General features: G+C 38.9%; 2 protein-coding genes across 4 annotated transcripts in view; one reads left to right on the top strand and one right to left on the bottom strand.

The window, feature by feature from the left end:
- Positions 1 to 12535, bottom strand: part of LOC134811052 (protein phosphatase Slingshot-like) — a 35611-nt gene that overhangs the window by 20606 nt on the left and 2470 nt on the right. The window contains exon 1 of one of the 3 annotated variants that reach the window (XM_063817764.1): positions 2484 to 2539. The exons of the other annotated variants lie outside the window; for them this stretch is intronic. Coding sequence (XP_063673834.1) covers positions 2484 to 2521 — 38 coding nt within the window. The 5' untranslated portion in view covers positions 2522 to 2539. Of the gene's footprint in view, positions 1 to 2483; positions 2540 to 12535 lie in introns of those variants that run through there. 3 annotated transcript variants of the gene reach the window in all.
- Positions 9289 to 11535, top strand: LOC134811043 (putative transporter svop-1). The gene has a single exon (XM_063817752.1). The coding sequence runs from the start codon at positions 9443 to 9445 to the stop codon at positions 11261 to 11263; it is 1821 nt and encodes a 606-aa protein (XP_063673822.1). The 5' UTR covers positions 9289 to 9442; the 3' UTR covers positions 11264 to 11535.

Here is a 12535-nt window from a genome sequence, read left to right as displayed (position 1 = left end):
AACCTTACATTATAAACGTCCTGCAAATTTCGCTGAAACAAGGAAAGTACACAAATTAAAAGTAACGGAGGAGCGCACATACACTATCTACCCGAGTGGCGACAAGGTACAAATTGGAACGCTCTCTGCTGGCAGGAGCACGCGATCTCTCTTCATAATCTATGCTGTGAACGGTAAGCGAATTACAAAATGGATTTGTGAGGCTACGATCAGGTCGGGGGATCAAGAGCTTCAGCACTCTAATAAGCTAATACTTCTCTCCAGACACCTTATGAGTTTGACATTTTATCCCGTAAGTATTTTAATAATGGCCTATTTTTATAATAGCTATTATTTTGAATGTCAAACGGAATCTATCCAGTTTGTCAAACTGGCAGTTTCATTTGATTGTAGTGACCGCATAATCGAGACTTTTCCTCTCCGATCCCGCTTCAACTGAACATTAATAGATGATATCATGTCGACTTTATTAATTGAACTAGGGGAAATGAAATTGGCATTATTTAACTAAACCAATAATCTCACGCAATTCTGATTACCTTATCATGATAAGGATGATTAACTTATTCAACATGAATATTGCCATTAATTGCAGTATTTACGTAATTTGCTTTGTGTATTAGAACGACCATTAATATTATTATCCTAGGGTGTGGTACAACTCGCCCTCTAAGTTTGATAATACTTTTCATTACATATTTTATGACTAATTGACATAATATCTCTATGACATTAATTCCAATTGAACTTTATTCTTCTACATGGGAAATTACCTTTTTAATTTATTATACGTTTTTATGTAGGTAATATTCCTAATCTATGAGAAATATATTTAATCACTTAAAAGTGACTTTAAGAGAAATTTATGACGCATTTTTTACTCTAAAGTGTTAAAAGATTATCGTGAAAAATGTATTATTTTCTTCTAGGAAAAGAAAAAGTTAAACAATCCAAACCACAATTTCATTGTTAACCTGTTGGCACAGCAAACAAGAAATGATTTATTATCGATTTCAATTCTTTCGGGTATAATTCTTTGCCTATAATTATTGTTTTAAAAATCTAGGTTTTAAAAGATTATCCGAACCTTTTTGCTTATCACTATACGAATTATGATTTATGACCTGACACTGCTTCCTTTCATTGTGCCAAATACATCTTATCAGCTTTGAACTGGCCTTGTGTAAATATTTGATATTTCTATCTAATTTATGAAGTTCAATCAATAGACAATGATCATGCGGAGTATTTTAAAATATTCGATATAAACTGAAACATTCACTTATTATACGAAAAGATTGTATTAGGTGCTGAGTTCAACAATTTTCCTTTTTTTTCTAGTTTTGATATCGTGTCAAACCGAAAAACTTCTTAAAACCACGTTTATGTACGATTATCATTATACCGCTTTATTTTTGATACCAAACCAAACTAATACTAATAATAGCGGCATTGTAAGCAATTTAATAACATTAATTCAACCGGAGTTACAGTCTACATCACTTCCTCAGACCAAACACTTCAACCGGAGTTACAGTCTACATCACTTCCTCAGACTGCAAACACCAGCTCATATTTCATTGTAACGTCATAATCCCGTGCGGTGAAGAAACCTGAAACTCGTACCCCTACAATGGGGGGATAGCCAGTGACCCGCGCTTTGGAGCTGATCTTTTATCTTACTTAAACGAACACAGGGTGGCGGCTATTTGGGGCAAGTGAGGTAAGGGGCGGTAAACATGAGGTAAACATGTCACTTACTAATCGTATAATTAAAGGTTAAGATGTAGGGTGGAGGGGCCCTGTGTTGGGGGAGTCTGCAGGCCCTCAGTCTCTAAATAATATCCCGATAACTGATAACACTCCAATAGCCTAGGTTTGGTGTGTCCGCTCTGTTAGTATCATTATGAGGTCTCCCGATTCTTGCTATGTGTCTGTTCATTTCATGAACTGTTGCGTCAAATTTTGATCCCGATTCGCATTTTTGGCATCACAAGGTCAGATTGAATTTGTAATTTGAGTGAGTTTATAATCTGTGAAATTGTGACCCATCCATTCAGTTTATGCCATTTAATATTACCGCAAGTCGCTCCCCGAACGTGCGAATTCTTTACTCGCGTAGGATATTCAGTCGAGGGGCGCCAGGAGGGCGTTAGAGTAGGGGGTGCGCCCCCTAGTTAGGGCTCAGTTGGGGCACTACAAGTTTCTCTTCAAACACCAAACCCTCTCATAGGAAAGCGCGTTGCTACAATTGAAACATTAGATATGCTATTTTAGTTAACATATTCTCGGTTGTTTCAGATATCAGTTAATTTGTGCTTTCGTTCTTTGACCGTCTAATTTTAAGATTCAGTCTGGTCCAAATTAGCGTGTCTACAACCGAAGCGTCAGCCTAGGTGCAAGTGTGCGATATATTTGATGGCTCTACCAAAACGTGCTGTAATGACTGTAACTAAAGAGTTCATCCCCGCCCACGCTCTTACCTGTCAGCCCAATTGCGCATATGTTGAGATCCACACATCTGGCACCTCACACCACTGCGCTGTGACGAAGGACGATTAAAATGTAGCAGCTAAATGCATGGGTCGTGAAATTAAGGGAAAAGATGGATCGGCGGTCGGAAACAATTTCTATAGACTGGCAGACTGATGTATCTAGTTGTATTGTTTGAAGCTAGCATCGACCGGGTAGCGCGTTGACACCTTGCAAGCTCTGGTATATTGAGTGACCTCCCGTTTAATGACTCTCATTTCTTTCACATTCTTTATCTTGCTTTTTAGTAAATGTAATTATTGGTATGAGTAGTGTTCAGGCGACATCATCGGAAGCATTAAACAGGCGTAAAATATTATGGGTTAAAGATGAAGTCAAAATTAACACAACAGTTGCTAACTAGCGTATATAATAGGGACCGCTAACGTGTAATTGTGGTTGGTTCGGTAACCGTTTACCGGATAGTTACCATTTGGTTGCCCTATCATAGCAAAGTAATTTGCATACATAGGCTTATAGTTGTATAGCCCTATATTGACAACACGACACAACTCTGCTATAGATTATAACCAGATGTTTGATGAATGAAGCACTACCAAAACATTAATCTCATCATTGTTACAATTTATGTGGACCATTTACGACCTGTTTCATGACTATTGACTAATGGCGACAACATTCTTATTTTTAGGGGGACAGTTTAGAGCACTGCTGAAGTATGTCGCTTCGAACTGACTTCCTGGATTATTCAAAATTAGGCGCCCTTACTCCACATGTCATGAAGTTATCAACTGTACCCAAGATTTGTAAAAAATATCTTTGATCTTGAGTCTTGACATGTCAAAAATGCACGATACCGTTCAATTGTTGGATAGACTGAGACTGTTAAACCATGCAAACGGGCACGACGTGTAGTTATTGCAATATACTTGCTAACGAGTAACGAGTAACGAGTAACGAGGGCATTTGCATGTTTTCATCGAAATCGCTGCAAAATAAGTTATTCAGTATTTATTTACAGCTCTTTTTGACTTTATGAATATTTGGAATTTATTTCCTCAATCAAGATGTACACGGAGGTAGGTACGTTTAACTGATTTTGTTTTGGAAACCCGCAACCCTCGCGTGTTAAACCTTGCATACATAATACCGTCGCTAAGAAACATGTTTTATCGTTATAATCTCGTTGTGAGATTGTTAGGAAAACTGCCGGTGTCAGGGTAAATAGCCATGACAAACGTCACAGGGTCACTTTGAGAAGCTATTGATCCTGCTGTTGAAACCCAGTCAGGCAGGGCAGATTGTATTATGTTTTAGTTTGATGTTTTGTTGTTGCACCACATGATTTATTTAGTTTCCTCAGAGTATGTAGGTATTAGTGATGACTAATTGAAACTGCTTAATGTTAGATTTTTTTTTGTGATTCTAGAGTGCTTACAACACGTGTAATTATACAGTGGATTTCGAAACTTTGTTCTGACATTCCGATATTTTCGTAAATGAGCTTAAGAGAATCCCAACATTTTTCAACATTCTCGATATATTTCAATCTACGTTTTTCTTGTTAGAAATATGTAAAAAGTTTTTAACATCATTGATTAATTCTGCAGAATGTCAAACTTTTCGACTCTAGTGACGCTTTCGAGTTTTGAATAGTACGGAAGTCAATTGTCGAAACTCAAAAGCGTCGCTAGAGTCAAAAAGTTTGGCTAATGAAGGATGTTAAAAACTTTTTACAAATTTCTAACTGACAATATTTCTGAAATGAATATTTAATGCAAGCAACTAATGAACTGACTCTATTTCAGTGTGATGACATTCTCTTATGACTACCTCATCGGAACCCTCCTCATAGTTATATCCCTGGTGGGTACCTTCAACAACATCATTAGTTTTTGTTACTTTCGTACCCGGATCTCAAAGAGTAACAACGCCCTGTTCTTCCAACGACTCTACATGGTGATTACCATAACAGACACCGCTATATGTGTGTTAGTGATTCCTGTTATAAATGCAGCGCTGTCAGACAACCGAGAGGGTGCACTGTTCAAGAACGAAACAATTTGTAGAATGTGGGCCACTATTTGGAGCACATTACCCCAACTCTCAATCTACATGGTGGGGGTGCTGAGTGTTTCCAGACTGGTTGTCCTGGTGAAACCCACCAGGCAGTTGCACCCCAGTCTAGCCATTATTCTGCCAGCGCTCTGTTTATTTGCTCTTGTAACCACCAGTATAACTCTGCTGGTGTCCGGGGTGATGCACGGGGTTTACATTAAAGAGTGGCTGGGGTGCACCTTTACTGCACTTACCCCCGGGGCTGATTTAAACAGGACACTGACTCAACAAGATCTGGATAAGGGCCTGCTGTTTACAACTATCTACAACATCATACCAGCAGCTTCAATCGTACCAATCAGCATCAGTTTTACTCTTTCACTGTACTATCTGAAGAAGTCCAGCACCAAATCAGTCAACATTGCCACCTCCTACAAGAGACAGCTGGAAGCAGCAAAAACAGTAATACTGGTGACTCTCCTCTACATTATCTTTAACATTCCCTACTCCGGTGCGCTGGTGTACAGACTGCTGGTAAGTGAGTGGACACTCAGTGAGGAGATCACTGTTATGGAGTATTTGAATGGGAGAACTTTGAAACCGACTGCTAGTGATTTCTTTAATGCTTACTTCATGCCCATGGTGTGTGTTGTGAGTGTCAGTATGAACAGTATGGTTAACCCAGCTGTTTACTTTTGTAGGATAACTAATTTCAGAAACTATGTTAAGAACAGGTTACTCAGACCTGCAGTATTGAAAGTTGAACGGTCTATCTCTAAAAACTCGGTGTCCAGGGAGCAGGCGTCGAAAGTCTCCAGGTCTAGAAGTTTAGCTTCCAAAGATTCAGTGTCCAGAGACTTGGCTTCAAGAGATTTGGTTTCAAAAGATTCAGCTTCAAGAGACATGGTTTCAAAAGACTCAGCTTCAAGAGACATGGTTTCAAAAGACTCAGCATCAAGAGACATAGTTTCTAAAGACTCAGCTTCAAGAGACATCTCTTCCAGGGATCACTTGGGATCTTTAGACTAAGCGATCTGAAAGTTTGAATCCCGTGGTAGACTGATAAAATTTATGCATGTTCTCCATATTTGCAACAGAACACTAAATATTTTATTTGAATTCTTATTATGTTGAGCTGGCTGCAAGATCATTGTTCACGTGACTTACATTGAACATTCAATATAACTGCACTGTAAATTTTAAACAATGATATTATTTAATAATTATAACATGGGCCCGCAGGAACAGCTGGGTACCTTATTACTATTAGATCAGTAGTATAAACTATTATATTATATGTAATATGTTGTATATATATTTTATTTGTGTTAAAGTTGATAAATTAACTGATAAAATTCACATTTATGCTCCGGGTTTGCCACAGTGTGCCTATAAAAGATTTGATGCAAATTCTTACAATAGCACGGTAATATTGTCCAATTATGTCATAAGTAATATTTTGAGTTTTATATCAGTTCTTCTATACATTTTGATATACATTTTCTAATGCTGATGTTCGTTGCTCGATCAGTTCTTTCTTAATGAGCGTTTCAATTTTCTTTGTCGTAAAAAAACTTTGAGACTTAAGTACAGCAGTGTATGTGCAGCATTCAAACACGGATGTGAGGGCTGTACTCGTTCATGTTCCTTCATCATCATGGAAAACAATAGAGCTATATTAAACAATAGATAGACACATTAACAAGTACATACAACTTGGTTATTCGAACATTTTCTTTGATCTTTGTTGTAAAACTATTCCTTACACTTATGCTTAACTGACAAATGACACATTTTTGTTTTGATGTGAGATGTCCCTTAGGTCTTAGACACTAGTTTACCAAGATGATGTACGAGTAACTATTAATTTAGCACTGAATATAGTACTAATATAGCCGCATGTAGTGCGTCGTACGTCACGCACATCCACATTCCCTAAATTCCCTAAAGTCACGGGAATTTCTTAGTCGCGATACATTAGCTGTTGTAATATTTATCATTTATAAAATACAAAAGCCGCTAAATAAAGTTGATAGGCCCCAGCTAGGTAATGGATATCTCAAACACATTTCTTTACAATACAATATGTCCGAGAAGTGGTACTTGTGGTTATTTCAGCCGAAGTGAATGCAGTTTGATTGTAGAGCAACCTTAATGTTAAAGTTTGTAGATGAGAACCGGATAGGAATAATTGTTGCACTATTTTGGAGGTAGATATCTCAACCAGTGCTGATTGCAGACACGCCGGGTACCAGGATGTTTGAACAATACAACACAAGTATTGGTAATAGAAAGGGAAGGCATAATCTAACATATTTGCATGATGACATAGGTCAACTTGTCACGAATTCTTGTACTAATTGAAATTTTCTTGATTATATTTATTATGTAGCATAGAGTCTAAATTGCCGACCGAAAAAGGACTAAACTCTAAAATGTGAATACAGGGTGGCTTATTGAGAACGAAGTTTGTTGTTCCTACGGATAATTAGTATGCCTTTGTTGAAAACCTCGTCCCTGAGATTATTTTTGGGAAGATTAATTATTGTTCTACCTTATCGGACCTTATTTGGACGGACATTAAATGAACGGACATAATTATGAACGGACATTAATATGAACGCTAGAAGGCATTCAAAACCATCAAAAATCCGAATTTGTTTCATTTCTTTTGAAGTTTTTTTATACCAGCAAATGATCTTTAAATCCATTTTTATACGATAGCATATAATATAAGCATCTCAATACTCAACACTCAATATATTACATTGCAGCAGCCGACCGCAATACAGAACAGTTACGAAAACCTACTATATTTATTGTTTCTAAAACCAACTATTTATTGTTACTAAAACCTACTACAACGGTAACTTAATCTCAATACTCAACACTCAATATATTACATTACAGCAGCCGACAGTTGTCCTTTCAATAAAGTTGTACTATTAAGCAGCATGAACAAGTTTTTCTTTTCTGCAAATATCAGTGTAATAAATTGTGTGAGTCCTATATAATAATGTTTCTTCCCGGTACTCCTAGCGAAAATTACCCGCGTGAACCGAGCGTCCGAGCGTACCCACTTTTGAAAGGTAATTAAAATAGAGTATTCACATATACCTTATCTATATAACAACGTCGGACAGTGTCCTTGGCAACACGATTTACCGTAATATCTAGAGGCTGGAACAAGTTTGTCATGTTGGCGGGGACTAGCTCATGAACTATGTTGTTGAGTGCCATAATTTCGTTGACTTTTTCCGCCAACGCCAAGTGACCCTTGAAAACATCATATACTAGTAGAGTTTTCTGTGCCTCTGGCAGACCAAGGAGAACCTTTCCTTCGTTAACTTACGGCACAATAAAGTTATCATAGTTGTCATATTCTGGACAAAAAGTTCGAAGTGTAAAAATGTTTGAAAAAAATTCAACGGACTTTAACTTGGACGGACCTTAAATGAACGGACTTTATTTGAACGGACATTAAGATGAACGTTAGGGCGGCCTCCAGTGTTCAATTAATGTTCGTTCAAATAAGGTCCGATAAGGTATTATTTGATTATTGTTTAAGTTGCCTTAGTATATTATGTTTTTCCTGATTTACGAGATTAATTCTATTTTGCGATGACTTTAATTTTATGCATGTTAAACGTTTGACCATAACCATATTTAATAGTTATTAGTTATAATTGGCATGTCGATCCTATCTCATTGTACATTGTAAGTTGAAGTACACAAATCTGGTAGAACGAATGGTGGAAAAAGGGGTGGTATTAGATCAATAGTGTGATTTTACACCCATCGTACTTATATATATGTTGCCTCTGAAATAGGGCATGAGAAAAAAATGGGATTAAAATTACATTTTTTTGGCAATTTTCGGCAGCCTAAATGTCCTCTTCTGAACACCCGGTTCTGGTCCGGCAAAAACTTTCAGATATTGGCTCATATTTTACTCATTACTAACTGGTATCCTTTCAAAAACTAGCTCAAGTGGTATTTTTATTGGGTATATTTTACTTGAGGTATATCCCTCATATAAACTTGAGATATACCTCATTATATACACTTGAGGTATATACCTCATTATATACACTTGAGGTATACCTCATTATATACACTTGAGGTATACCTCATTATATAAACTTGAGGTATATACCTCATTATATACACTTGAGGTATATACCTCATTATTATATACACTTGAGGTATATACAGGGTGTCTCAAAAAACACTACCCGGTGAGAAATAATCATAATTTCCTCAATTTTCCTTTATAAGTTCTCATCTCTTAGTATGCTGTTCTAAAGGGTTAGGAGATTTGTTTAGGACCGTTAGGAGTCTCATATGAAGTTAATGGGCTAAAGGAAATATTTTGGATGTTAAAGATTGATTCACGTATTCTAGTTCGACACGCACTATAGTTCGACTACTTAAGTTCGCCAGATATCACCCCTGTCGAATTAGAGTCCAGGTAGCGTACTCTAGTTCGACAAATAGTTTCATCGTAGTCCGATAGTTTCAATGCATCCTAGTATAATATATATTAACAAACATACGCGTCACCAAGCACGTAAACGCAGGGCCTGGCATTCTGTGCAGCACACATTCTATGATGCACAATCCTGTAGACATTGCGTGAGCGTAGCGCATTATTTTCCATGTTGTGAACATTCATTGCCGAATATTTCCGACTTGTGCTGCAGTTTTGATAGTGACATCGTTAGTCTTTTTAATGCTTTCGTAATTCGTTGTTACAATTTCGTGAAGCTAAGTTACTATTTGTACAAATACTAACTCATTTTAAACCTGTTCAGATGACCAGGATAAAAGATTAGGTTTCTCCAAACTAATGTAGTGTACGTTAAAGAGAGAGAGAGACCACCTCGGTTAGATGGCTGAGGGCGGGCCCCATGCAGTAGTTCCCACTAACTTAGAGCTGATCAGATTGAGGCAGAGAAGGGGAACCCAAGCATTTGAGAGTGAAGAAACACCATCTCCTGACGTTGGAGCAGCACCCGCTGGAGTCTCGCCCTTAGAGACGCTCAGGGAGAGGTCTGGTGTTTCTACTCCTGTTTCAGAAGAGACACAGTATTTCTCCTCTGCTGCTGCTAATAGTCCCCATACTGTGCTACAGAGAGCAGCTATTCGTAACCTCTACACCACACCGCCAGAAACTCCACCACAGCCGCCACAAGGGACTGCGATTAGAGAATCCAGACCATTTGAAGAAGTGGAAACCCCACCACCATCGTCACCACCTCAACCACCACCGCCAAATCCATATAAGAAGGTAATAGACGATGAGGAGATGTTTGAGGTGAACACGGTTATTGAGAAAACTGGATGGGGTTGGTATCAATACAAGGTTGTATTTGTAATGGGCATCATGTCTTTTGCCGATGCGGCTGAGGTCTGGCTGGCGACCATCATTTTACAAAACCTCAAGTGCGAATGGAATTTGACAAGTCTTGAAAAGGCTCTGATCCCGGCGATCGTTTATTTCTTCTATGCGATAGGGAGTATTATCTCTGGGAAACTAGCTGATAAATTCGGTAGATTTCCTGTTATGATCGTTAACGGCTACTTGCTGGTATTATCAGCAGTAGCATCAGCTTTCGCCCCCAGCTACTACTTCTTCCTCTGCTGTAGAGGAGTTACTGGGTTCTGTATTGGTGGCAGTTACGGCTGTTCAGTGGTGTACTCCGCGGAGATGGTTCCAGCTAAAAAGCGGTCCTGGAACATGTGTATCTTGGAGTTTTTCTGGACAGTTGGATCAGTGTACGAGTGTGTGATAGCGTTCTGGGTTATGGATCTAGAGGGCGGGTGGAGGTATCAAATACTCCTCACGGCTGTGCCGTGTGCCATTATGCTATTTCTCCTCCACTTCATGGACGAGTCCCCCCGCTATCTGGTTATCCACGGGGAGCGTGAGAAGGCAATGAGAGTCATTGAGAAAATTTGTCAGCAAAACCAGGCGGAAGTTCCTGCAGGGACACTCTACTGCTCCGATGTGAGGTCTGGAGAGTACGGCGAGATTTGGACCAAACCCCACACTTCAGGCAGCATCCAGATCACCATCCACTACATTTGTAATATGTTCTTAGTGTTTGGTATCACCATGTTAGTGGTGGACATGATGGCGGATAACTACTGCTACATGGAGGCGTTCTTTGAAACTACTTACATCAACGCCTGGGGTTGCAAAGTTTACACTAAAGCTGAATACTTGTTTCTCATCGTAGTAGCTCTGGCATTTGTTCCAGGGTTTATTCTTGGAACAGTGGGAGCGGAAACTGTGGGCAGAAGATGGACCTTTATCTCCGCAATCTATCTCGGCGCAGCTTTCACTGTCCTTCTTCTCATCTGCATGAACGCAGTTCTAACCTATGTTGAGGTGTTTGGAGCGATTGTTTGTTACTCTGCCTATAACGAGGTGCTATGGATCTACGCTCCTGAGTTCTACCCAACCTACATGAGGGGGACTGCAGTGGGGGTACAGAATGGGATAGGGAAGTTGGGGGCTGCAGCTGGCACCTTTCTGACTGAGTATCTAGATGATTATGATATCAAGTATTCTCTGTACTGTTTCGTGGTTGTGCAGGCCGTGGCGTGTCTCACTATTTTGTTTATGAAACGGGAGACGAGGGGAGAGCAGCTGATTGATACGAGAGTTAACGAACTTACTTACATCAACGAGCAACATCAAAGCTAGATGTGGAAGATATGGAGATGAATAGGGTACCTGGTGGTTTTCTGGTGGTTCTTAGTTTAGCATAATCTGCGTTAATTGGTTCCTAAATGTTAGAACTACTCCAATGTCCTACTATACCGTGCTCTAAGCTTGATGATATATTATAGTGGTCAGATTACTGGGTGAACCATGGTCCACCAGCCTCTACTTGAATGTAGAAGTTGTCATAAAAAGAAGATACTTACAACAACTGGATCAGTGACGGAGATGCCTCATTGTCAAACAAATAAAGAAAGAAAATACCTTAATTCCCAAAAATTTGGGCGACAAAAAATTTGAGCGGGCCTCTCGCCCAAATTTTTTGCAGACCAAATTAATTGCATAAATCTTTTCCGTCTGCTAAATTTTTTGCTAACCAAACTTTTGGCATTTGGCCTGTGGCCCTGAAATCTATAGAAAGATGGCTTTTTCTTCATATCCAAGTGAAATAATATTTGAAATTTTAGTTTTCTAATCTGTCATTCATGGCTTGACCAAGTAAAAAGGCTTATATTTTAAATGAATAGAAAGAACTGGAATAGCTAACAGCTACTAATAAAACAAATGGCTAGAGGTACGGATAGCTAGAGATTTAAACAAGATCTGCAAATGGATTATCATCCACCGTAAAGTCTGATCTATAAGCATCAGTTATACCCGACTTCTCAAAGCCTTTCCTTATGTCATCTGGCCTCCCTTTTAAATATACAAAAGTCGTTGATCCAACGAGCGTGGACTACGATCATGTCAAGCTTTGTATCAAAACTCGGAATTTCTAATGGAAACTCACTCCCCATGTGAGTCGGGAATCACGAGTTTTTGGTACCAACCCCACACTTCAGGCATGATTCTTCACACCACTCATTGAATAGTTTGTACCATGTGGTGGTGGATATGATGGGGTCAATATTACTGGAAGCGTTTTCTGTACTCAAGCTGGTGGTGCATCAATTTTAAAGTGTCTGTTGTGTAGTCTGGTGCCCGAGATAATCTGGAACAGTAGCGATTAACTGCTGGGTGATGATGGAATCTCCGAATCTGACCTACGGGGTCAAAAGATTTTCTCAAAGACATGAACGCTGTTCTAAACCTGTTAGGTATCTTGGGATTGTTTTATACGATAAATGCTGTATTACGGGTAAACCGTAATGGGGGGGGGGGGAAGGAAGTATGGAGGTGAGTAGGACCTATACTACTGATTGAGATGTAGTCAAGTTTATAATAACTGGATAAATTTGGTTCTAAAGAGTGCAA

Source organism: Bolinopsis microptera, chromosome 1, assembly GCF_026151205.1.
Source record: "Bolinopsis microptera isolate Bmic1 chromosome 1, MBARI_Bmic_1.0, whole genome shotgun sequence".
Classification (NCBI taxonomy): Eukaryota; Metazoa; Ctenophora; class Tentaculata; order Lobata; family Bolinopsidae; genus Bolinopsis; species Bolinopsis microptera.
Note: the sequence above shows the minus strand (reverse complement) of the source record. Positions and strands in the feature narration are given on the sequence as shown.